The sequence below is a fragment of the Trachinotus anak genome, unplaced genomic scaffold, assembly GCF_046630095.1.
Source record: "Trachinotus anak isolate AG129_WGS33_773 ecotype Australia unplaced genomic scaffold, CSIRO_AGI_Tana_v1 ptg000010l, whole genome shotgun sequence".
Taxonomy (NCBI): Eukaryota; Metazoa; Chordata; class Actinopteri; order Carangiformes; family Carangidae; genus Trachinotus; species Trachinotus anak.
In genome coordinates this window covers 11,756,452-11,783,543 of record NW_027273861.1, presented here as the reverse complement: position 1 = coordinate 11,783,543, position 27,092 = coordinate 11,756,452, and the positions used below count along the sequence as shown (strand labels likewise).

Sequence of the window (27,092 nt, the reverse complement as noted above, 5' to 3'; positions counted from 1 at the left end):
GTCTTTTGGCTGCATTGCGTTCTGGTGTATGGAGGCTGAGCAGAAGTTATCTGTGCTTCTCTTAAAAGGGATTTCTGCCTGTATGATTACTGAATGTTGGTGTAAAAGGAAAGCTGATTCAAGATAAAGTCGCTCTTTGATTCTATTCTATTCTGTGCTATTCTATTGATTTTAATCGGCCACTTACTGCACATTTCACCCTTTGGAATATCTCTTTACATTTGGCCTAAAAGCCATGGAATACACCTAGAAATACAACACACATCTTCTTTTGTAGCTTGTCAAAAGTGTTTAAGGGTGCCTTTCCATGTTTGTGTGGCCCTCACCTGTGAAGTGGCCTTTCAGGGGATGATCTACCCGCTCCGTCCTGATCTGCGGCCCTCTCTGACCCGCAGAGCAGCGCAGTGACTGGATACAGACTCCACTTATAGAATCAGTGAATAAGAGCCGTGGTAGCATGACACCAGCCAGTTATTTCAGAGGACAAGAGGGAGATAGATAAAATCATTTTCCCTGACTCTCTCTCAAACACTTACACACCTTTTCATTCTTCTACTGTATTCTTCAAATCAGGGTTTGTCTCCAAGCTCCAAGCATTCTATTATTATCTAATTAGCAGCATTAATAATCTTCAATTAGGCATATAGCTTTGAGTGCATGTTCAGGTATTCCTCTTTCATTCAAAGTGTGTGTGTGTGTGTGTGTGTGTGTGTGTGTGTGTGTGTGTGTGTGTGTGTGTGTGTGGTGTGTGTGTGTGTGTCTATGCATGCGTGTAGTATGTGTGTGGACGAGCGTCATCGCGACACCCTGTCCTCTGGTTCTCTTGTGGCTTTCCACCAACTGCCTAATGAGGGAGTGAAAGGCCATGGGCAGAGGGGGCGGGGGCTAGATATCAGTGTGTGTATGTGCACTTGTGTTTGTGTGTGTGTGTGTAATTAAAGAGCAGCGCCAGCAGGGGGGACCTGTGTTAGAAAGGGTCACCAGAGCGAGCAGCAGGCCATCGCCAACCTTTGGTCATTAACTACCGACACCGCCAATAAAGGCTTCTGGGTGTGTGTGTTTATGTCAGCGTGTTAATGTGTGTGTGTGTCTTTGTGTGTATGTAAGGAAACCAGGTATTAAATTACTTTACGTCGGTACATATTTTGACACAGTTTATGCATGTTTGTGTCACTTTTGTTCGACTTTATAGTTAAGCCATAAAGCAGTCTTGTCATTGCACTGAAGCTGCAGCTGAAGATGAATTTTTATAATCAATAATTATCATTAATCATATTATCAATAATCAGAATCTAATCATTGGTTTCCTGACTAAGCATGTAGTCTACAAAGTGTCAGAAAATGGTGAAAAGTCTATCACAGTTTCTCAGAGTCCAAGGCGTAATCACTTACTGCACACAAAAACTACAACTACAGCAAGTACAGAGGTCAAAGTTGAACCAGGAAGATGGTTTGTAAGCTGTGCTGGATGTCTCTAACTGACAGCTACTGTTAACCTGGAGGTTTTTTAAAATCCTGTGTGATTGTCTTTCTACATTCAGATCACAGCACTTACCTGATGACCAAAACTTAATTACCAGTAATCAAATCTGCTTTGGATACAAGTGATAATAAACCATAATTATCCTTCAAAGATCAATTTGCAGTTGTCCTTATGTGCAGATTACAAGTGAAATCTGTCTTTTGATCATCATAAAACTTATTCTTTTTGTTTGATGTTTTTCTTTATTTATTTCGGGTTGTTTTGTCTGTCATGTGTTGTGGATCCCTCTCTTCATTCTGTCAGCTGCCATCCAGCCCACAGAGAGCCACCACATCAATATCGTGTTTACAGGAGGCAGGAATTGACAAGTAGAATTGTCTGTGTTTCTGCATTTGTTTCTTTCATTTCAGAGCAGTTTCTTTTTTTCCAGGTGTCTGCTCCTGTGTGTGCATAGGCCTATGTGCATGTGTCTGCATGTGTGTTTACCCATGTGTGTTCAGGAGTGTGTTTTCTTCAGGTAGTATGTGTGAATTGTCATAGGTTGATTGGTTAGCCTGAGAGGCAGCAGCGGGAGTTAAGCCGGGTGCTCTAGGGCAGCAGGGGGAGAGCCAGGTGACATCCCCCAGCCACAGCAGCTTCCCTCTGGGTTTCCAGCTCGGAGCGGTGCCTGGGTAGCTGGGAGGCAGCTCCAGGCTCCAGGGGCCCTAATGCTAGGCGGAGATGATTCGGAGGGGAGGAGGGATATGTGTGTGTGTGTGTGTGTGTGTCTGTTTCGGCTTGTGTGTGTTCTGTAGGGGGATCCCAAGCAGATTTGTTTACTGGTAATTAATTCACCTGATTGACATAACAGCTGCCAGAGAAGTGTGTGTGTGTGTGTGTGTGTGTGTGTACGTGTGGTTGTGTGTGTGTGTGTGTACGTGTGGTTGTGTGTGTGTGTGTGTGTGTGTGTGTGTGTGTGTGTGTGTGTAGTATGTACAGTGCATTCCCATGCATACTCACCATGTGTGTGTGCATATTTCTTTTGCATACCTGTTGTGTGTGTGTGTGTGTGTGTATATACATACCTGCATGGGGAGCGGCTTCTGCCATCGAGGACATTTTTATGTCGTAGGTTCAGAGTCAGGTTCCTGGTAGAACAGCCCTGCAGCTCTCCGTCTTCCATCGATTAGACCCGTCTGTGGGCCAGCAGCCCTGCTTACACACTCCTGCCTCTCCTCTAATCTTTATAGAGTTGACTTCACTGACAGTTATTGGAACACTTGAAGCTGAGGGGAGAGGAGGAGGAGGGGTGTGACAGAAGGACAAATGGGGGAGTTGCGAGAAGAGGCTGATGGCGTTGACAGTCAGGAGGGCTGTGGAGAGGAATTCCTGGTTTGGTTATGGAGATTGCAGAGATGTGTAAGGCATTGCAGCCCTGACGAAACCAACAGATTGTCTGCAAAGCACTCTGCAAGCCACAGAAACAACATACATTGGCACACAATGGAGTCTCCATTCACGCATGAAAACTTCTGTCCATACATATCCCAGCTTATGTCTGCAGAGACACAACTTTTAACACAAGTATCTGCCTTTTTTCTGATTAAGCCTCACTCTTTCTCTGCATCCGTTGTGCATCAAGGGCAACTTCTTTACATTAACAGCTTCAACCTGTCTGTTTTTCAGCACTATTCACAATTTGGGCTTTGTTGTGTAGCTGTGGAGCAGACAGAGAAACGGAGAATGAAGCAGATATAAACACAAGAATAAGAGAGACGCAGAGAGCCCTTGTGTAAATAATGTAAGCTCATGAAAGAGTTGGACAGGCCTCTCTGTGTGTGTGTGTGTGTGTGTGTGTGTGTGTGTGGGTGTGTGTGTGTACACGTGTATGTAGATGTCTTTCTATGGTTTTGAGGACATTTTGGCTGTTCCTTACTATTTCAACAGGCTGTTTGAGGGTTTAGACTTCATTTTATGGTTCAGATTAGAGTTTATGGACACCCTGGTGGTTCACCATTTAGGCTCAGTCCTTACCGCAGCGGCCTGGTCATCCCCTCTCTGTCATCCCCTCTCTCTCCTTCAACATTCTTGTCTCTCTTTCTCACTGTCCCGATCAAATTTAAGACAGAAATGTCCCAAAAATAACTCTAAAAAACAACTGGGTTTAGATTTAGGTTGAGGTTAGCTAACATGAGTATGTGTGTGTGTGTGTGTGTGTCTCTGTTACTTTTTTTTTTTTCCTTTTGTCAGGTGGGGGGGCTGAAGAGGATAGGCTGGTCAGACTGAGCCCTTGCACACACACACACACACACACACACACACACACACATGCTCATATACTTACAGACACACTCACACCAGCACTAACAGGTCGGTATCAGTGTTGTTGTGGCCAGCAGGTAGCAGTGTGTTGGCCTGCTTGTCTGGACCCAGATAACAGCAGATCCATTACCCCCTGGAAGACGAGGTCTGATCACCACACAGATAGAGCCTCTCACTCACTGTCTGTGGGCCATCCAGCCAGCCAGCCAGCAAGCCAGCCTCCGCCATGGAGCTAAAGAGGATCACAACCAGGGGCCAAAGGAGAGCGGACCCCTTCTGTTAGAGTAAATTATCAAAAAAAAAAATGCTTCATAATAACTACAGGGGGATTTTTACTATTCTCATACAGTAAATGCATTGTTAATGTCTCTGCAGTTTGGATATACAGACTGTCGGCTTGTAAGATTAGCCAGCCTTAGCTCACAACATTTTGAGCATTAACTGATTCAGTATCAGGTAATGAGAGATCAGGCAAATTCAGGTGTGTGTCACTTAAGTAATTAGTCTTTGCCCTAACCATACATGTGCTTGGTGTTTCCATTATTCGTGTTGTGAACAAGCAGGATCATTTGTTAAACGTGAGCTTGAGTGAAGATAGGTTTTTGGTGTATGCTTTCGTGGAGGTGGAGAAAGCGTGAGACAGAGGAGTGTGATGGAGGAGTGTGTGAGGAGTTAACACTGTGCAGGTATTGTGTATCAGGTTTGTTTGTGTGGAGGGAGAGAAAAAGAAGGAGATAGCAGTGGCAAACAGGGCAGCTATCAAAAGCCACAGGCTGCTTTAAACTCCATTTCTGTTTCTTTTTCCCTCGTCTTCTCTCTCTTTCTTTTTTCATTTTCTCTCTCTCTCTCCCTCCCTCTCTCCATCTCTCCCTCCCTCTCTCCCTCTCTCTCCCTCTCTCCCTCTCTCTCTCTCTCTCTGCTCCCTGGCCATGCTGATGATTGACGGCCTGAGGGTTTTAATGGGCACTGGAGAGCAGGAGCTGAGGTCGGGGTTGTCATGGCAACTAGGAAAAGGGGCCTTTTGCTGCTGCTTCACCTGAGTACTGTGGAGCCTCGTTGGCTGGCTGAGGCAGGCAGCCACACGCACACACACACACACACACACACACACACACACACACTCGCCACACATACTTACATGCCAGCACCACTTCCATTCACTCTTCCTCCTCTCCCTGAGATGCCCTGCTGTTAATCCTGCCATCCCTGGCCTTCTCTCTTCCTTTTCTCATTTTCATTTCCATCTTCCTTTTCTCTTTCTCTCTCTCTCTCTTTTTCCCTGCTGATCCCTTAATGCTCTCTGATACACCACAGCTGGTTAACTGTGTGCGTATGTTTGTATTTGCGCGCATGCATGTGTGTAAATATAAAGCGTTTAGCCTATTGTTTGTGCTGCCCCATTGTCCAACAACAGCTCACAATTACACTCCTAATAGGGTCCGGTTGAAGTGTCTTAAATCCTACTGTGTTTTTGATGGAGATCGTGTAAAGTTTTCATTCATTCTAGTACTACACTATTCTAGTATCTAGTCTGCTATAGAGGTCTTTGAAGACCCTGGACACACCTGTGGAGAACAAACGTAGACATGCCTAAAGGAAAAAAAGAGGAAGGATCCAAGGACAGACAGACAGACCCATCCAAACAGAGCCCAGTAGACCAAACAGACAGAGAACACTCACTAATAATCAGCTGTCGTTGAAAAGAGCAGTGATACATTAAGATTTTTCCCTGCACTTCATGGTTCACACTGGCCATCTGCACTCAAAATACACATTTTTATCTCACCATGATTATGATCATAACCACACCTAACAACAGGTCTGCTCAGATCCAAACAGGTGTTACAGATATTGACACACGCACACACCTGAGACCAGCAGCTATACAATAGGATTCAACTCCATCAGACTGAATATGATTTGGGCAGGCTCTGACTCAGCTGCTGGTTTGGGTCTCACTTAGTGGACATATGAAGCCTCTTTTCTTTTAGATAATTTATTGGCTTTTGAGCCTGAATTTGATTGATGAGATAAGACAGAAAGGCAGAGATGACTTGTAACAAAGGTTCCTGGCCAGGACCAAATGTGGGACATTGCCACCATTTTCCACAATTTACAGACCACCAGGCCACAAGGACCCTCTAGAAGATTTTTAACAAAGAAAAGGAAACTAAACATTACTGTGTTTGATGAATTAAACGTATTCTCATTCATAACTTTGTGGTGCTGGGGCATTGCCAGCAGGTTAGCTGTATGCTTCTTTACTATTTGTTTCTTTCAGAGGCTAGGAGTAACTGACATAGTTCACACTCACACACACACACACACACACACACACACACACACACACACACACACACACACACACACACACTCCTTAGCAGACTGTTCTTCATTGTCTGACCTCTTCACCCTTTAAAAGATCTCTCTCTCTCTCTCTCTCTCTCTCTCTCACTCTCTCTCTCTCTCCTGTTTGCCAGCTCCATCTGTTTGAATGTCTCCCTCTCTCTCTCTCTCTTTGTCTCTTCGTGTCTCCGTCTCGTCCTTCTGCTTGTGTCTGACCCCAGTGGATGTCCATGTCCACGCTCTGAGTCTCTTATGTTTTGTTCAGAGAGTCCCACCGATTCACACCCTCTTACCCGTGCAGTGTGTGTGTGTGTGTGTGTGTGTGTCCTGCCTCCTGGCCCCGGGGCCTGTTAGTTAGTGTCTGGGCCATGCCGGTCAGCCGAGGGATGGAGGAATTGTTTGCTCTGGAAGTGAGTGAAGCTCTAGTTACAGTGGGGGAGGGGCAGGGGAGAGCCGTGTGTGTGTGTGTGTGTGTGTCTATGATTGTTCAGTAGAGAACAGATTTCATGAAGGTGAAACTGGGATATTAAAACGATTAATGCTTCCTTGGTCCCTCTGCGATTGTGCAACAAGTCCTTTAAAGTAATCAACATAATTACATACATACATAATGGTTCATATGGTTAAGTTATGGTTATGGTTCAGCAACTAGAACTACTCAGATAAGGTGAAAGAAAGACTGGGGTCATAGTTAAAAGAAACCAAACCACAGAGCGTGGGGCCGTTTTTTATGCCCCGACCTTTTGACAAGTGGAACAACACTAAGCTCCTTCTACCTTCACTATTTGAATTATCTTAGACAGTCATTATTCACACAACTGTACAAACATGAAGACAGGTTGCTTTAAGTGTCTGAACATACAACCAGGGTTGTTATTTTTAGTCTGAGGACAGTGCATCAGCACAGAGGGGGGCTGTTTGTAGCTTTATAATCCCTCTTCCCCAGTGTTGGGAACATCCTGTAGCATGTACTTTTGCTCCACAAAATGTGTCCTCATTGTAACTTTCTCGTTTCCTTCTCTCACCGCTCTGGCCATGTGTGAATATCGAGCTCTGACAAAGCAGTCATGACCAAACACCGAATGTCAGCCTCACCGCCTGAGAAGAAAGACAGAGCAGCGAGTGTCACATCTGTCTTCTCCCCTGATGTTGAAAATCATTATAATTGAGAGAAGAGATGAAGGAAATACTGTCAGAAATATATTTGGAGGCCATATTCAAACAGGGGTTGCATGCAGGAATAAAGGCTGTTGTATAAATCAAAATTTTGCATCAGTGTGAAGTGGGACCAAAACAGTGCTTTGAATTTAACAAAATCCTATAAATTATGGAGGTGGGTTCAATAACAAGCTGCTACTTGTACACAATGAAGTGTGTCTGTAGCACTGAGCATAAAAACTGTCAAGTGCTGAAAGTTGGCTTTGAATACTGACCAGAAATGTTCTGTTCTGATGTGAAAAGGAAATCAGACGTTTGACATTTCATATAAAATTCATAGACTTAATTGTATCAATGTGTTTTGTAGAAAAGCATGTCTACATTCTTCAGAAGAAGGTACTGAAAATTGTACTGTTTTGATGTTAGCACTGAAAATGTGTTGACGTTAAGGACTAATATTGTTCATTTAGGGTTGTTGCACATAGTCACACAGCATTTTGGTCAACAGACCAGTTTGGGAAATATAGGCAGGAACAGACTAAAGTGCCTCCCTAACTGTTTTCAGTTAGAAACACGAGTTATGCATTTGTATGACCCTTACTGTTCATAAACGTCTGCAACTGACAGCTTCTCGCCCCATTTTCAAGTTCAGCTTCTCCTGAAAAGGTACAATCGATCAGGCTGTCTGTTGCATCACACAAACGAGTTGTGGGAGCAGAAGCCCGAACCTTGCCCTTAAATCTGCATCTTCACAAGATAGTTTTGTCTCTTTCATCAGATCATTTATCTCTCTGACCAAATAATCATATCTTCATCAGTTGCAACAGTAATTGCTCCATTTGTGTCCAGAGATTCAGCGAGTGTAATCAGACTAGGAAGTTTTCTGGCAAATCATTTCTAAACACTTTTTCTATTATTTTCTGCAAAAACAGAGTTATTTTAACACCTTGTTGATTGCTGTTTGTCCCGCAACTGTGTTCAGCTCCACCAGTTACTAAAAATATACTTTTTTTCTTGTTTCTTTTTCCAGAGTGCGGCCGCTGCCCCCAGTCCAGTGATGGGCAACATGCCACCCAATGATGGCATGCCTGGAGGACCCATGCCCCCGGGCTTCTTTCAAGTAAGAAAAAGAACTTTCTCGCTGACTTCATCCCTCACCCACCCCCACCTTCACTCATCACACAACCCGGACGGCCCCTTCACCCCTCCCATATCCATCGCTAAGCCTATCCTTCTGTCTCCTCCTCCTTTTTTAGCCTCTTTAGCTGTCCTAATCCCTGTCCAGATGTGTTCCCTTCTCTGTCTCTCTGCCTCCATCCCATATGTCCATGCTGGAGTTGTTAACTCCTCGTGCTCTGCCTGATGTTTGGGATGCACTTGCAGACTTTTTCTGAGTGATCTGACACCATGTTCTTGCAAAAATATGAAAATTTGTATTAGTGATGGTTTTTTGAGGGAGAGGAGGGGAGAGGACAGAAGAGGACAGGAGAGGAGAGGAAAGGAGAGGAGAGGAGGCTATTTTTTCTGGTTTGTGTTGCTTCACTAATTCCTCCTGTCATCACTGTTCTCTGAAGGCTGTCTCGGAGGCTGACGAGGTCACACACACACTCTCCTCTCTCTCTCTATGTTTTCATCACTCTCTCCTTTCTCCCTCGTATGCAAACACACACACAAGCCTTATTTGACACTTCAACACACATTTAACTAGTAACACTTTGAAAATTGAGGTTTTAGAATATCTGCAGCCACCCAAAGATATTCACAGAATTGCTGAAGGTGAAAAGAAACTGAAGAATAATAAACTATCGTAGTGCTTTACTTACATATTGAAGTCATAACTAAATTTCTTTCTGTCCATTTATTTCTTATTTATTTATTTCTGTCCAGACAGTTGTTTAAGTGAAGAAGTAGCTGCACTTGGAAGGCATTTGCAAATATAATATTTTCGTCAATTTCTGGTCCTAGCTTCTGAAGCTGTCTGTGTCTGCTTTAATAGACAGAACAGGCAAAAGTCTTTTGAGTGTAGAGACTGTCCCTTTGGCCGAGAAGATGAACATCATCATCATCACTCTCACATCTGTGTGGTAAATATGAAGCTACCGCCATCGGCCAGTTAACATAGCTTAGCACAAAGACTAGGAACAGGTAGCCTGGCTCTGTCCAAAGGTCCCCTTGTAGCATTTTTAAAGCTCAATAGCTAACCTAACTCACTTGTTTAATCTGTAGAAAAACAGTATTTACACATGGCTGAGCTAACCAGCTGCTTGTAGCTTTATATACTATACTTTATACTATTATATACTATCGATTACATTTACAATATTTACAGTGTTCCCTTTTAACACACAAAATGCAAGAAAGCAAATTTTATTTCCCCAAATGTTGAGAACTAGGGCAGAAGAATATGCAATAAAAAAATCATATTGCGATTATTTTGGCAGATATTACAATTACGATATGAGTAAGGATTTCAATAGGAATGATCATTTTCAGTGAAAGAAATTTTAAAATGTTGATGTTTTGATGTGATTTTTTTTGGGGCTTTTACCAAACAAGCATGTTCCCTTATTTCTGGAGAGTATGATTAATCGGCCACAGCATCTCTGTAGCACCACAACGCTTATGGTGCTAACAATGCACCATAATGTTGTGATACATTTTACCTTTATCAAAAAAATTGCAGCTTTTGTGTTTTGGATATTGCACTTGGCCATATTCCCATTTTGATTATATTCCGATTAATTGTGCAGCCCTGTTGAGAACTATTCCTTCAGGTGTGATGACAGACATTGTTGTTCATGACTCTGAATTAAAAATGTAATAGTGCTGAAATGATTAATCACTTAATTAATGTATCAACAGAAAATGAATAGCCAGAAATTTGGATAATTAGTAAATACTTCATTTCATTTATCAAGCAAAAGTACCAAATATTTTGTCAGTATCACCTTCGGAAACATGAGGATTTCCTGCTTTTCTCTGCTAAGTGAGTACCATGTGTGGGTTTTAGCCACTGGTAAGACAAGACAAGTGATTTGAAGATGTCACCTCAGGCTCTGAGAAACTGTGATGGACTTTTCACTACTTTCACTTAATTATTATTTGAAAAAATAATTGACAGATTACTTAATCATAAAATCAATCATTAGTTGCAGCTCTACTAACTGTATAATGTACATATTTAGTCAAAGTTTGTAGTTAAAGTATGTTTTGTTATTCAGAAAGTGCAGGCTGAATAACATCTATGTTTCACATATTTGTTCTCCCTGGGTGTTTGGTTTGCTTGATGTCTAAGTACATGAAGTGTGAAACTGTCCAATCATTTGGCTGCATTGTCTTGTACTGGTTGATTGGCAGCATGTTGTGTGCAGTGCAGCTTGTGTGCGTGCGTGTGTGTGCGTGTGTGTGCGCGTGTGTGCGCGTGTGTGCGTGCATGCTGGGGTCGTGGAGAATGTTAATGATGTATGAGCAATGTGCAGGGCAGGGGGAAAGCTATCTGATGGTGTTGCCTGAGTGACATTGCTTTCCATAAATAGCCGCTGTGTGCATGGCAGACAGACAGATAGACAGACAGACGGGCAGGATGGGCAGAGGGGAGACACGGAGAGAAGACAGAGGGGGTGGATGGTTTCTTTTCAATATCATGCAATATCCACTCTCTTCTCATCTCCTCTCTTCTCTCTGCTGAGCTCAGCTGAAGTGAACATCAAAGCCAGCAAAGGTGAAGAAAACAAGACAATAAAAGAAAGTGTGAAAATGCTCCAAACTTTACATCAGATTTCCCTAATCAAGCGCACAGTGCTGCCAGGACAGCAACATATTTTAATGCGTGGCAACTTCAGCTACACACAGCTGTCCAAGGTGGCTGACATTCTCTCCCTGGTGAACTAATGGCTGCAGTCCACACTGAAAGTGCAGACTACTGCATTTTCTGTAGTTGATTTGTTCTTTCAGGTGAAGGGGAAGAAGACGTTTTTTTTTTTTATCATTCCCTCCCATTTTACTTATATTTTCATCTCACTGCTCTCAGTTGCAATGGAAGAAAGGTCAGTCGATTGACAGTATGAAATTTCCATGTTTGTAGCTTAGAGTGTATTAGACTCAAATTCTGAAATGTTTATTAATGGAATCATGTTCATGGTGTAAAATTGTGAATGAATTGCTTCTCGTAAAAGAGAATTTTCTGCACGCTTTAGTCATTTCCCATCTAAACTCCCGGCTGGCTTTCCTTCGCCACCTTTTCCTCTCTCCTTTCTCCTTCGTACGCCTGGCATCCTTCTCCATGACATTTCCTCACTCTCTCCATTTCCCTTGTCTTTGAAACTATTATTTTGCTCACTCTCACATACACTGCTTCAGTGACACATGCTTACTCACTGACTCTGTTGTGTGTGAGCTATTCACGTGCATTCTGTGAATATCTGTGTGTGTGTGTTGCAGAAATTTTTCCCAGTTGCACTAGCGCTGTAATTAACATAGGTGACCCCAACACTGTTACTGGCTACAGTCCTGGGAGAGGGATGAGGGGCAAAGGAGGGACAGTGGAGGAAAATGGAGGTGGAGGTAGGAGGAGTAGGGCATCTGCTCCCATGCTCCCCTAATCTGTAGCTCACAGGACGAGTCTGACATCAGGCTCCTGCAGTGAAAAAAAAGGTAGATAAAGAGAGAGACGTGATTTCAGTAGGGAGGCAGAAAACGGAAAAGAAAAGAAAAAAGTGGCTGCGGTGTGTACATATGGCATATAATCCTCCTCTTCACAGAGAAAGTCCATTGCTGCTGCATCATGGCCCTCTGGGGAGGACAAGCAAAGGGGGGAGAGGACGGGGCGGGAGGAGAAGAAAGAGGAGGAGGAGAGGCTGCAAGGAGAGAGGGAGTTAATGACAGTGAGGAGGAGGATGAGGAGAAAGCATCAGAGGAGAGGGGACACTGAGTGTCAGAAAAGTCTATCAAAAATGTTTTTTATTGGCGTTCGGAGATGTGAGATCAGAAAAATGACAGTGGATGACAATAGTGGACAGTTGATGGATTCATCTCCCATCTGCTACTTAGACAGCAACTGAAATGTACCAGGAAAATGTTACGATTTACAGAAGAGTTTCTGCACAATGTGCATGCAGCAGACATGTAGACAATTGGACTAAATAATGAGAAAAGGAGACAAAATCTGGAAGAAAGCAGCATAAATAAGAGCATTAGGCTTCAGTCCAGGGAAAAGCAAATTAGATAAAATGTGCTCTTTAGAGATTTATATGGTCCATCTGTCAAATAACGCCCCAAAAATCCCTCTTTGTTGACCTTATTCTCTGATCTACACGTGGTGCGCCAGGTACTCAAAAAACTTAATGTGCTCCATTAAGTCTATAAACCAGTTAGGGTGGGGCAGCTTCTTTCTACTAAACTGGAATCGTTCCTCTTGGCAAAAAAAAAAAAAGATTCAAAGTCAAGGGCAGTGTGTTTTACTGCAGGTAATTGCGGCTCTTCAGGGACAACACCAAAAAGCACAACAAGAGGATTAGGTTTGATTACACATTTAAGAACAAGCAACCCAGGTATCAAAGACAAATTTAAGAACTGAAAGCTGACACATGGCAAGCACACGGTGAATTAGGGAGACATCTGCTCTGAGTAATTTACTTATCAAAGTTAAGGCTGATCTCAGGGTTCGTCCTGGTCAGTTGTTTTACAAAGAGACAGATTAATAAGGTGAAGTGCTTTAGAAAGTGAATGGAAGACGGGCGGAGGTGGTAGAACAATGGTGGCTCAGGTATTATTTATTATCTGTAAGGGTCAAATGTCATATCACAGTGTTTGGTCGGGGTCAGTGTTGGTCCTCCAGTGGTTCCTGGGTGAGGGAGGGACAGAGCAATCATACAAATACAAGGTTGTTAGGTGGCTTTTGGACAAAAAAACTGCAAAAACACATATTTCCCAAGCACTTGAAATCCAAAGAAGTGAGACATAACTGACATTCTTTGACCTATGGACAAAAGCAGCCAACAATTTTAGTATAAAAAGCTCTATAAAACATTTTAATCTCTTTTTTTTACCATATCAGAAGTAGAGCTGTGAATAGGGGATACAAAAAGATAGATGCTTAAGAACCAAGATGATTGTGCAGGCAAAACTTTTCACTTCTGCCTTTGAAAGGAGAAACAGTCTCTGACTTGTATCGTCACTGCTTATCCTTGAGAGGACAGCGGCAAAAATGACACTCCTTCAATTCTCCTTGAATGACAACTTGAAAATGAGAGGCAGTCCTCCGCAAACGCTTACTCTGTCCATTGCCTGTTTGTAGCTGCAGTTAGACTAAGTTCAAACATGTTGATAACAGTCCCTACAGTTCAACACTGATTTGAATGTAGCCTTTGTCTCCTGCTGTGCATGCTTCACCCCTATCAGCATCACGTTTCCTATACGGCACGTTTTTGTCTGTTTACAGGCAGACGTGGGAACTCGCACTAAACACACACACACACACACATACACATACACATTTCCCAGCGTGTTGTTGAAACTTCACATGGACGCTCCCCTTAGCTAAGGAGGAGGGGATAACAGATGTATATAAATCATTTGGCACCTTCCTAACATGTTTAAATGGCTGTCAGCGTTTCACGGCCGTCCTCAGGGAGAAAACATCCCCTGATAGCGTGTTCCCATCTTTGAGCTGACGTGTGGCCGTGCTATATACCATGAGCTAGCAGGAGACCCACTGCTGCCACTGCCGCTCTCCCTGGAATGTTAGCAAGGAATGACAATGAGTGTGCAGCAGTGTGTGTGTGTGTGTGTTTGTGTGTGTGTGTGTGTGTGTGTGTGTGTGTGTGTGTGTGTGTGTGTGTGTGTGTGTGGTGCTGTCCCTCCTGGCTTTGTTTGTTGTGTTCAGTGATGCAGGCTGCTTTGTGTTCTCGCTCCCTGTTTGTGTGTGTGTGTGTGTGTGTGTGTGTGTGTGTGTGTGTGTGTGTGCGTGTGCGTGTGTGTGTGTTTGTGTGTGCATTAGTTTGACAGCAGTTACATACTGCCCTCTAGTGTTAGCAGCAGTAAACAAGAGAAGAAAACTCAGATGACTGGTACTCTTCCATCTCTCTCTCTCTCTCTCTCTCTCTCTCTCTCTCTGTCTGTTAGTGGTCCATCAGGGGCAGCGGTGTGGGTCTTTCTTAAGCTGAAATGAGTGGTGGGGAGGCGAGGGGGTTGTGTTGATGGGTTTGTGGTACTGTGCCAAGCTGTTATCTCCTTAGCCGGGTAGAAAATGATTTTATTAATTGCTTCATTTAACGCTCCCCGTGTCCCCCTCCTCCTCCCCCTCCCCTACACAAATACACAAACAACACCACACAATCACACACACTCCATCCAAGCTACTTTTCAAACTTACCCTGTGTATACCTCTGTGACAGCTGAAATGTTCTGTCTCTCCATCTCTCTGCAGGGACCTGCAGAGAGAACAGTATGGCCATAAAGGCCATATGCTGGCCCATTCAGATGTAATAGCAGGAAGGCCCAGGGAGGCCCAGCCTGAGGAGCTATGCTCCATTATGGCACATTATAGAGAAGAACAAGAGTGTGTGTGTGAGATGGTGTGCTACCTACATTGTGAGGAAAAAATATGTTCACACTGTAGCTACTTTATGGGGAATCAACTCCCATTTGGGAGTTGGTCCCCACATGATGAACAAATAAGTTTTAGGGTTAAGACTTGGGTTTTGGTTATGGTTAGGTTGAGGTAAGAGTTGAGGCTGAGGTCACACATGCAGTGGTTATGGTCACAGTTAGGGTAAGGCTCCAGAAAATGAATGTAAGTCAAAGCAATGTCCTCTTAAGTGACTAAAACTGGGTTTGGTGTGTGTTTGTGTGCAGAGGAGAAGCAGACTGCTGCAGCTGGGTCAGTGCAGCCAGACCCCGCAGGGATGTCTTGTTAGACGCACACACACACACACACACACACACATACACACACACACACACACACACACAGACTGCCTCTGCAACAACAATAACCTCTGAGGTCAGACAGAGCTAGCGCTGCATTAGCCCCAGTGTGAACCTGCTGAGAGACAGAGCGAGCCAGTACAGCTGGTGTTAACCACCCAAAACATACACACACAGAGTGGCAGAACAACCACAGTGGCACCGGTACAAACGTCAAACCTGAACCTTGCCAACATACTCAGAGAACACTGTATGTGCAACAAATAAACATCCAGACTGTTGAATAGATTATTGACCAGCTGCATGTTGTGTGGCTAATAAGTTGCCGTATTGAAGACCTGTCTGCTTCTCAAATGAGCCAGTCCTCTGATAGTGAGATGATTAGAATCAATGTGGCAAGAAAAGTAAGCTGCCATGCTTAAAAAGGACATGAAGCACCTGTCTGGAAAACCCTGCTGCTGCTACTGTGCTCAACACTTATGATAAACACCTGAAAAGTGTTACAGGTTCATAAATAAGTGCTTCTGCTTATGAGCAGTATTGGTTTAACATGTATGTACAAGGTCATGTCTCCTGCCAAAATCTGTGCTCTTGTACAGCGTACCTGGCAGCGCAGCAGCACAGTATCTGCGCCTGTGGGAACACACTTGTCTCAAGCTGTCAGTCAGGCATGTTTATTTTCCCACTGTAGCAGCGCCCACAGGTTCCTGGTGCTCAGCTCCGTCGGCACTCCACCACCCCAGCCATGCCAACAGAGTATTCACACAGGGAAGGCGGTACAGTGGGCAGGGTGGGAATCCGAGGGAGAGACGGAGTGGGGGAAGGAGGGCTTTAAAGAGAGCATGTGCACGTGAGAGTGTTCATGTGAGGCAAGAGAGACGCATGTATCTGTGCAGCTGCCTCCTCTATGAAAAACCATGCACACAAGTGAAGAGGTGCGCAAGTCTCGATAGTTAGTGTGTGTGTGTGTGATGTGTGTGTGCTGAATTGATTAGTCAATTAGTCAGTAAGTTGATAAGTTAATCAACAGAAAATTAAGTAAACAAATTATATTTAATAATTATTATTATGGTTTTTACCAGGCTTTCACCAGGAATGTCCCAGTTTTCCACAAACCAAACTTATGCCATTGGAATAATGTAAAAAATGCTGTAGTCACATAGAAGTTCTATGGTAAAGTAATTTATCAAGCAGAAATGCAAAATATTTCCTGTTTTTAGTTTTTTGGGGGGGGTTTTGTAGGTTTTTTTATGTATATCATTATAAATTATATTAAACAACAGCTGTATAAAAGTTAAATGGGTATGTTGCATTTTTTTTTTTACATTTTATACAGAGAATAATTACTTGGAAAATAATGACTGGATTAATCAAGTCAATATATTCACACATTAAATCAGTTTACATATATATAAATTATTAGTTGATGTTGTAACTCCTGCATATTTACATTCAAGGGCATAGAAAAGTGTGTAAACATGTCTGCCAGAGCAGGTGTGTGTGTACCAGGTTCTATTGCATATGGGTAATCCCCCTAATCCCTCATCTTTTCATTGTGATGTTAGATACACACCTGTTGAAGTAGCACACCCCTTCAATACACATACTGTACATGCACACACACATTCAGCACCTGAGAGAAGAAGATCCTGCTTTCACCTGTGAAAAAAGAGGGAGAGCTCATATTCGCACTCATCACCGCTCTGCTGCACACACACATGCGGACACACACACATACACACACTCTCTCACACACACACACACCTGTAATGTCACCTGATAGCGGAGTGCTTGACGGAGGCTCTGGCAGACTAGTAGATAAGCCTGGTCTGGCAGTGGGTGGTCCTCTTTCTCCGTATTGATGTTCAGTAGCAACAGATCTCTGCTGGAGTCATAAGAGGTTACTGTAGGAAGCGACAGAGAGGTCAGAGTTCACATAGTCGTCTGATACTGTATTCACTTTAATGTGCTTAACACAGTGTTTGACTGAGAGATTGACTCAGGAAAGGCTTCGTTCACTCCCATGATGCAAACTGAAACTGCAGTTCACATACCAGTGACTGAGTCTTCAATCCAGAGCTTCAAATATTTGGCCCTTCTCCGTGGAGGGAAAAGTGAGCACCAGGTTCAAGCTTGCGTTGGCTGTTAAATGAGCATTGGACGACAGCACCTCTGGAAAACTGGATCTGGCATTATCAAAGCAAAATTTGGAAAAATAAGTCAGTGTTTGGAAAAGGACCTGAATTAAAACAACATGACTGTAACTGAGTGTTGATTAAAGTCCACCCCCTGAATTGATCTGACCTCATCCGGGAAATTAACAATTCCTGCACATGAAAATCAATGTGGGCTTCTGCAAATGCCAGTGACTAATCTCGTTACATGCATTCCTCGTTGATGTAACAGAATACATATGCATAATTGTGTTGTAATTTTACACACTTAGCCTGGACATGCTGCATTTATTGTCTGAAGAAATGCCACTTAAAGCTGCATGAAGTGACGCTGACCACTAGGGAGCAGAAACAAACTCACAGAAGGTTTTGCTATTGTATCATAGCTTAACAGGTTCTTTTGTCACATGTTAGCATGCAAATCCCTCCTTAAACTCAGCAGACAAAGCAGCATTAACATCTCATTGGAGTTGACACATGCATGCACAGTGTTTACTGGCCTTTGAGCTTTGCTTTAGCACAGCAGCTCCTGAGCTAAATCTTGCATCTTTCCTGGCAGCAACTTATTTATTTTGTCTCTCCTTAGTGTCATGCTCGTCAGGTATCATGCAGTACTTGAGCCTGAGTGCTGTTGGTGTGTTTTATTGTTTTCTGTTGTTGGTTTGATGAGAGCTGTTGGAACGTAATTGTACTGACGGGCAAACGAAATATGTTTTGTCTTACCTTTACTTCTTATAGTACTTTTTACAGAAGAATTTGTCGCTTTGAAAACTGGTGACAGGAAAACTGTTTCTAGAAAGGGGACATTGCTACTTTTTTTGATTTTAAATGCTGTGAGCATCACAAACAACAATATTTTTTCACTGTCATGATGAGGATCATAAAATATGTTTTTTGCCTGAACAGTCCCTCTAAATCTCATTTCACATACTCTATACTATTAATAGCTCTAAGGCTTACTTTGACAAGGTATTTATTGTAAGTTTGTCTGAATAACATTTTAACAACACACTTCTTTTCTTCACCAGGGTCCACCAGGATCTCAGCCTTCCCCTCACACGCAGCCTCCCCCACACAACCCCAGTAATCCCATGATGGGACCTCATGGACAGGTAAGACATTTACTCAGTCTTTGTCTTACTTCATCTCCTGCATTGTAGTCTCACTCACTCACTCACTCACTCACTCACTCACTCACTCGCTCACACAACACCAGTGTACAAACAGCACACAGGTCCCTCGTTGTGCTAACGGACAGGACGGGCAACATCCATGATGGTAGGTTGGATGAATAATTTAGCTGTGTTGGCCCAGCTGTAAGGAGCGGAGGTGCATCTGGAGGGCCTCCCCTCTCCCTCAGCCCAGCACTCACCATCCCATAGTCCATCAATAGACCATTAATATTGCAGCACAACCTGACATGGTGCAGCCCTTCGTGCACAAACCCACCATAACATGGGGAGAGGAGAGGAGAGAAGAGGAGAGGAGAGGAGGAGAGAAGATGGTACAAAAGAAATAGTAGTAAGTCAGTCCTCCCCTCAAGGGGTAACTAGGATTATATAACTCATCCTCCAATTACACACACACACAAAACATACAGTATATAATTACCATTGAAAACCAGTCTCCTGTTGTATTTGTGTTGTGCTTATCTCTGAGTGAAGATGATGATATGAAAATTATTCTGCTGTTCATGCTCCGTGACAAAAACACACAACTCTTACCCAATCAGCATTCAAATCAGCATGTTTCCCCTTGATACTAAAATAGTTGGATTGAGTTTGGAATTAATTCTTCTCTGACACTGAAATATGGCTCACTGGATGTGGGTATTTGGAGTTGCAGCAGTGTACTCTCATAGGTAATTCTGAAAACCATCTGTCTGGGGTGCTTTACATTATTCACTAGTTGTGCACTGGCTCTGCGTGTGTGTCTCGGCCGGCCTGTTCTTGTCCCCTCTTGGCTGAAACATCTGTCGGGATGGTGTCTTCAGTTTCTGTTATGGATCACACGGTCCGGGACGTATTTTTGTTGCACTGCTGTGTGGTGATACACACACGGCAGGAAAACGTCACAAAACAGACAAACCGCCACGATGTAGAACATTGTTTCTGCTCGTACCACTCCTTCTCTCCCATCCGGCTATGTCATGTTTCTCTTCTTTTTCTGCTCCACCTCCCTCTCTCCCATATCACTCTTCCAATCCAAGTTTCCATCCTGCATGTATTCTCTCTCTCCTTCTCTCTTATCTGCCCTCCTTTACCTTTATCCTAATGGGTTTTACCACCTGAGGTCTTACTTTCCAAAACTTAATGACAGCACCCACCTTCTTGGGGAAATGTAACAAAACTACAAAAGTACATTATACTTCAACACAATGGCTCCCCCTGCTGAGTACCAATGATCACATGTAAAAAGTGGACAGGAGAGTTCCAGAGAGCCAGGTTTATTAAGGCTTTTGTAGCATCTGACAAGTTCACTGTCTAGAAGTGTTACTCATCAAGAAGTCTTTCTTCTTGATTTCAAATATTTGGCCCATGTCTGTTTGTCATCTGTGAGAAGCTTTGTGACTAATACAGGTACAGATTTGTGTAGATATTGTAAGACCTTATTCAGGCAACTAATACCATAGTATCTAATACTGGTACCAAACCCAAACACAAGCAGCATATTAAATGATGAGAGATCCATGAAAGAATCAACACAGTGAACATTTGTCCACATTAAAACACGAAGCAAAGAGCAGACCCAGATGTGATGTGATGTTATTGAGCTTGAATTTGACATCGAATGTGATTTTCACTGAGCTTATAATAACACTGGCATGCTGAGACACGTACTCTGTGGTGGTTTGAGTATTTTATGATTCATGCATTGTTTTGTGTCAGTCTATGTAATTTCCTTAGAAGTCTGTTTAATGACTCCTGCTGTATTCACTTTACACACCTTTCTATAAATAGATATTGTCAGTATGACTTAATGATTATGACCCTAATTTTATTTAATTTTTTTCACTTGAGATCATCAAATGTTGTGGATTACAGTATCTTAATGTAGTCCTCATAATCAATATTTTTAGAGGAAATCCAATCATTATCTTTTCTGTCATTGAATTCATTGACTTCAGCTGCTAATAAAGTAATAAATTAGGAAAAATAGACATTAGATTTCATCCTAACTGAATGAACTCTGCACTTCTGTGCTGTGTTTTCATGTACTCATCAAAGAGATTTGGAAGTGCATTTGATTCAAACAAGGTCATGAGCAAACATACTCGTGATATTTTATGGCCTGTCTGTCAAGAATCATAACAAGTATTCCATGCCGAAATAATTATAAATAATTGTCATCCTTTCCCTGTCCCTCCTGCAGCCATTCATGTCTCCACGGTACCCAGGTGGCCCAAGGCCCGCCCTCCGTATGCCAAATCAGCCTCCTGGGAGCATCCCTGGGTCACAGCCTCTCCTGCCAAACAGCCTGGACCCCACCAGACCTCAAGGTATTGACGGACATGTGGTGTTGTTGTAGAGATGCTACGATTTCAGGGTCTATTGGCCTCTGAATGAGGTATAGAATTATTATTGATCTAAACAGTGCTGCCACGCTAACACATCGCACTGTCTATGTCTCACCACAGGACATCCAAACATGGGAGGTCCAATGAGAATGAATCCCCCCAGAGGCATGGGAGGCATGGGCCCACAGGTAAAGTGACTCAGTCATATAGAATATAACTCAAAGGGCTGTGTGTCATAAAGCAAGTCATGACAGTGGATGTGTCCTTTAGTGTTACCAGCCCACTACACTCCCACTCTGCAGCTGCCACACAGCCAGATTTGGTGCTTGGACCGTCAGTTTATGAGCAAACCCAATGTTTGGTTACCCTTCATTTAGAGCTACCGTAAAAACAGCTATAATGTCAAACCAGTAGCCTATAAACTTCCTACAGATGATCCTTCTACTCTGCTGAAGAGAGGTTTTGGTTCTGCCAGCTCGTAACTTTGCCTTTAAATGTCAGAAGCGCTTTGATGATTAGCTTGGCTCTGACCAGCGCTCACCCACTGCCAACGCCAGTTCTACATGTTAAATCCTACTCGCCAACTCCCACCTAGGGAGACAGACAGAGGCAGAATACTCGGACTGCTCTGAGCAAGCTGCCGCCAACACATTTTGACCAAAAACGGTGCCAATTTTGGCACTGTTGGTTTCCTTTTATCATCTTAATTTTTGTCGATGGGATTCAGTGTAATACATAAGATGCTTAAACAACAGTGTCCTTTTGAATTACCATTGCCAGACAGCTGCTTCATTCTGCACCCAACCACCTCCTACTCTAACATCACCTCACACACACACACACACAGACACACACACACACACACTGTGCCCCTCGGCCCCTCTCTGTGCCACCCTGGCATGGTGACTTTGGCAGTTAGCGTACCAGCAGCTGGTGTGGCATCTGCTCGACAAGTGTAATCGTCTGCTGAACAAAACTCTTCCTCTGAGTGGAGCTGCTCTCTGGCCTGCCCCTCTACTCTCTCTCTCTCTCTCTCTCTCTCTCTCTCTCTCTCTCTCTCTCTCTCTCTCTCTCTCTCTCTCTCTCTGTCTCTGTCTCAATCGTGCACACACAAACACACACGCACTTGCCCAAGTACACACATGTAGTGCCATCCAAACCCGCCTGCTGGGTTGCCATGAAAACATACACGCAAATGCACAGAGGGGAGCATGGACTCATAGAGACGCATATACAGAGACACACAACTCATATATACATACATACACAAACACACTCACACGCAGCTGTCCACTTTCACACACAGCCCACTCCAGCCAGCCCACACACAGCCCATACATGCACATAATTAAACACTAGTTAGTGGGAGACATGATCGTCACTGACCTTCATTAAGATTCAAACCTTTAGACGGAGCAGGTGTGAGACGCTGTGCTGACTGTGTGTTCCTCTCTTTGTGCAGAACTATGGCGGAGGGATGAGGCCTCCACCAAACTCCATGGGGCCGGGGATGCCGGGAATGAACATGTGAGTAAACTGTAAAAAAGTTCTTGAGTATTTGCGAATTCTCATTCCAGAGAAAAGCCTAATTTAGGGGAATAGGCAGATTTTTTTTTAAACCTGGATCTTATTTTTGTAGTTTTGACTGTATCTCCTTCTGGGGGATGATAGCACTTTCTTCACCAAGTCAGTTGCTGAGATCTGGGGACAAAATCCCTCGTCACATTAAAAATGGATTTACACACAAGTACAGGGAGAATGGTTTGTCAAACTTGAAGCAGGAACTTGGGTAAAATCTAATGGAGACTTACAGGGGACAGATCAACCAATAAGCTAATGGCAATGAAGTTGGTTAGAATACATTTATTATCACCAGTAGGGAGTGAAATTTCTACCTTTCTTTAAATACAATACCAATAATCTGACTGGCTTTATAATGTAAAATAAATTAGAATCCATCACCATGCAAAAATATGTTTTATACTCATCATGGTCTACTTCCAAAACTCTTCCTTAAATTATTAGACAGAATAATTTGGAATATTTGTCTGTGTGTAGAGTTAAAATTGCCACAATAACACTTAAAATGTGCTTTTTGTCATGTGAATTCACCTCTGTTGTGTGCCAGAGGTCCTTACATTAAATGTCCAGTTCCTTATTGCTCTCTCTGTTTGCTTTTCCAGGGGTCCTGGTGGAAGAGGTCCATGGCCAAACCCCAACACCAACTCAGTGAGTCACACTCTCTCACATCTTTATCACCCACATGACTGAGTGTGTATACAATAACTGTGTCTCGTGTTTTGTTTCATCTCGGGCTCTATTCTCTCCACAGATAGCTTATTCATCTTCATCTCCAGGCAACTATGTGGTAAGTGTCCTGTCATGGACCCGTGTTCAACCACAGGCCATAAATTACCTGTCATGCAGTGACATCTAACAGGCACGCTGCTGTCTAGATGCACTCAGCACTCATTTCTCTTCTTCTCTTGCTTCTTCACCCCTCAGGGCCCTCCAGGGGGAGGCGGCCCACCAGGAACTCCCATCATGCCTAGCCCCGGAGGTGAGTTATACACTTCAGTTTCCCTTCTGATTTCTACTTTTAACCAGTGTTCACTGAAGGAGGGCTCCTTCTAAGAAACATCAAACCTGTTCTTTGTCAGATACACGTTTCTCTTTGGTAGTCAGGCAGAGATAGGACTCTAAATACTTAAGGAATTGAGCCTGAAGGAATGTTTTTGTAATGTAAAACATTTTTTAAAAATTGTAAAATATTACACTGAATGTGTGACATACATGAAAATTTTTGGTTGGGTATCACATTTTGTCACTGTTCTCCACTTTAGGTGCATTCAGAAAAATATTTTAGTGTTAGCTGTGTTTTCTCACAGTCAAGACAGTTGTATAAAAGGGAAGCAGAGGCATGTCAGTCTGCAATCAACTGAGTGATCCATCTCAGCTTTGACCCATCAGTCTAGTATCTCTGTGGAGGATTAGCTGCAAACAAAACACTGTGGGCAGATATCCTGTAGATGTTCTGTTTCTGTTGGCCTGTGGAGAGCTTCTTTTTGTGTCCACTATTTATTATTTATATACGTACCTCTATTGTGATTCGTTGCCGGGGCAACCTTTTGTACAAAACGCTCCTGCTCACGTACACCAGGAGGAAAAACATATTTCCACTGCAGTCGCCAAGACTGTGTGCACAGACACACACACACACACACACACACACACACACACACACACACACACACACACGCACACACACACATGCACGCTCACATACACACAAAACTCCCACTCAGTATTGCCCCCCTCCTCCAGTCACGACATAACAAGCTAGATTCAGGCAAGATCTCTCCACCACTTTGCACACGCTGTATCCATCTCCTCCCCTGTCTTTCAATTTGTTATTCTTTTTTTTTCCTGCCTTTCTCCGTCTTTTTCTCACAACTTTATGCCTGCAATGCCAGATCAAGGACATCTCATCCTTCTGAATCTTTTCAGGACAGACACATGAGGAGTGACACAGCATGTACTGGTTGTTGCTACGTTGCCAGAGTGTCCATAGAATAACTTGGTCTAATCTCCTGATTGTTGGAATTACAGATAATGGGTCTCTTTTAATGCACAATGCAGAGAACAGTGAGTTGATTGACTGACAGATACTGTCATTATGTTCTGCCTCTTAAAGTAATATCCAGGTGATCTTTCTCTTGCACCACAGAAACAAGAATATGTCTGGGTTTTAGCTCGTTGTATTGTACAAATGGCAAAATTAAACTGAAACAATGTCAAATGCAGTGAAAAACAGTGCCACTCCAGTGACTTCGCCATAGCTCACCTCATTGTTTCCCATGTCTGACCCCATTTCATACCCCAAATCCACCTTATTTTTTGACATTTTTAGACCAATTGGATACAGAGGGAGATAATATAAGTATTTCTCTTTGATTAGGAGGAACAAACTGTCTTACAGTATTCTGATTTTAAACATCCAACTGTTTTTTGTCATAGATTCAACAAACTCAAGTGAAAACATCTACACAATGATGAACCCAATCGGCCCTGGTGGAAATAGACCTAATGTGAGTAACATTGTTCTGTTCATTTTTGAATTATAATAAATAGGCCTAGCTTCATTGTTTCTACATTTCATCCAGAATTTATTTATATGGTTATTTCTAATTCATTATCAAGCATAAAAAGAACAAGATACACAATCTTTATATACGTTGTGGTTATTTTTCTTTAGTTCCCAATGGGACCGGGTCCTGACGGACCAATGGGTGGAATGGGTGCTATGGAGCAGCATCATATGAACGGATCACTAGGTGAGTAGTTAACAATAGTGCACAGTGCACAGTGTGTGTAGCAGGTACTTGGTATGAGCTCTGAGAATATTCAGTGAAACCTGTTACTTTCTATGAACAGAGGCCTTTAGAAGTAAGACTCTGCCCTCCTATGGCTGGTAGAGGAAGTGTTCTCTCTCCTCTGTGTATTGATCAAAGCTGAAACAGATTAGTGGGGCAGTGAGTAGGCCAATTGATCCCGTGGATGGGTGAGATGTGGTCAGTGAACCCAGTGCAGTTGTTGCTCATCTGTACCTGAAACATATAGCTTAATTAAAGACCATTACCTGTGAGAGATCAGGGTGTTTTGTGCTTGCACTGGATATCCTGAAGGGATGTTTAATTAGTAGCAGGCTGCTGAAAATTGGAACTGTTACATAATAATCATTCAGGTTTCTCTCTTTTTTTAAATTTCTAATTACAGGCTCTGGTGACATGGATGGGTTGCCAAAGGTAAGACTGACTGACTGTCCATCTGCCCATGTATTTGTCTGTCTGTATGAAGGCTGTATTCTCATTGGTTTGTTTCCAATATTGTAGAATTCTCCCAATAACATGGCAGGCATGAACAATCCCCCCGGCACTCCACGGGACGACGGCGAGATGGCAGGCAACTTTTTAAACCCATTCCAAAGTGAAAGTGTGAGTACCAACACACCTTATAAGCTGGGAACAAACTAGAGGACTATTTTAAAAAATCCTGTATGACTGTAACAAGGAATAGAGTCGCATAGAGTATTTACTCCCTTACTTCCGCAGATTAGTCATATCTGCACAAATCTCCACTGTTATCAAACAGCAGGATCACATTCAGATGTCACAGAAAATCAGTTTACACGATACAACTGTGATGGCACCACCTCAGTTCTGCACACTCTGTGTGACTCTGTGTGCCAACTGTCTGCGGTGACCCAGGTCTGGTTTCACAAAAATAGACTTTGACTGTGGTAGATCAAACTAACAGACTTCAGACGGACATCCAAAATCTAAAATCTGGTCCCTGACTATCTCAACTAAGACCGATTTGCCATTTATTCTTGGTAAATGAAGACATGAAGACACTGTATTCAGAAATTATTCAGACATCTTAATTTTTTTCACATTTTGTTATGTTGCAGCCTTATGCTAACATAAAAAAAATCTTTTTTCCCCTCATCAATTTGCACTCAATGCCTCAGGGGCAGCAAGTAAGTTTGGCATTTGGCCAGTTTTTTTCTGATCCATTAGGTGGCAGAAGAGAAGATAATCAAAGGCTAATTTTAAAAATTGATCGATAGAAATGCAACTAGAATTTGCCTTGTTATTGTTCACATGTGTGGCACTGAGGCCCACAGTCACAGAACTGTTACTGTTACAGTTACTGAACTGGTGTAATTTTTTTCATATCACACATCGTATGTCCACTATTTCAGAGGTCTGTCAAGCAAGCAACAGAACCTTTTGAAATAAATTTAAAAAAACACTTCCGTGCACTTTTTTGAAAGCAAAATTGCTACAGAGGAAGTGATTCTGTGGGTAACGGTTACTGCCATGACGGAGATCTATTTTAGCACCAGGCGCTGTGCACTGACAACAGTGCAGCCCACAAACAGATGTGTGACTGTTTGTCTCTGTCATTCACTTGCAACAAGGATAAAAGTGTAATAAGCATTCTTCAAGTGGAGGTAGATTCTCTATTGGGACATTATAGCCAAATTTGGGACTGTGGTCAATTCAATTGATTGGACATGATTTGGAAAGGCACACACCTGTCTACATAAAGTTCACAGTTGACAATGCAGAGAGAAAACCAAGCCATGAGGTGAAGAACTGCCTGCAGAGTGCAGACAGGATTG

At 43.0% G+C, this 27,092-nt stretch overlaps 1 protein-coding gene across 2 annotated transcripts in view; it reads left to right on the top strand.

Moving 5' to 3' along the window:
- Nucleotides 1-27,092, top strand: part of ssbp4 (single stranded DNA binding protein 4) — an 83,087-nt gene that overhangs the window by 50,824 nt on the left and 5,171 nt on the right. For both annotated transcript variants that reach the window (XM_071487566.1, XM_071487565.1), the window contains exons 5-16: nt 8,319-8,408; nt 18,417-18,500; nt 20,761-20,887; nt 21,026-21,093; nt 22,368-22,432; nt 23,089-23,134; nt 23,238-23,273; nt 23,411-23,465; nt 24,923-24,993; nt 25,161-25,239; nt 25,682-25,710; nt 25,798-25,899. In XM_071487566.1, the coding sequence (XP_071343667.1) occupies nt 8,319-8,408; nt 18,417-18,500; nt 20,761-20,887; nt 21,026-21,093; nt 22,368-22,432; nt 23,089-23,134; nt 23,238-23,273; nt 23,411-23,465; nt 24,923-24,993; nt 25,161-25,239; nt 25,682-25,710; nt 25,798-25,899 (852 nt within the window). The remainder of the gene's footprint in view (nt 1-8,318; nt 8,409-18,416; nt 18,501-20,760; nt 20,888-21,025; nt 21,094-22,367; nt 22,433-23,088; nt 23,135-23,237; nt 23,274-23,410; nt 23,466-24,922; nt 24,994-25,160; nt 25,240-25,681; nt 25,711-25,797; nt 25,900-27,092) is intronic.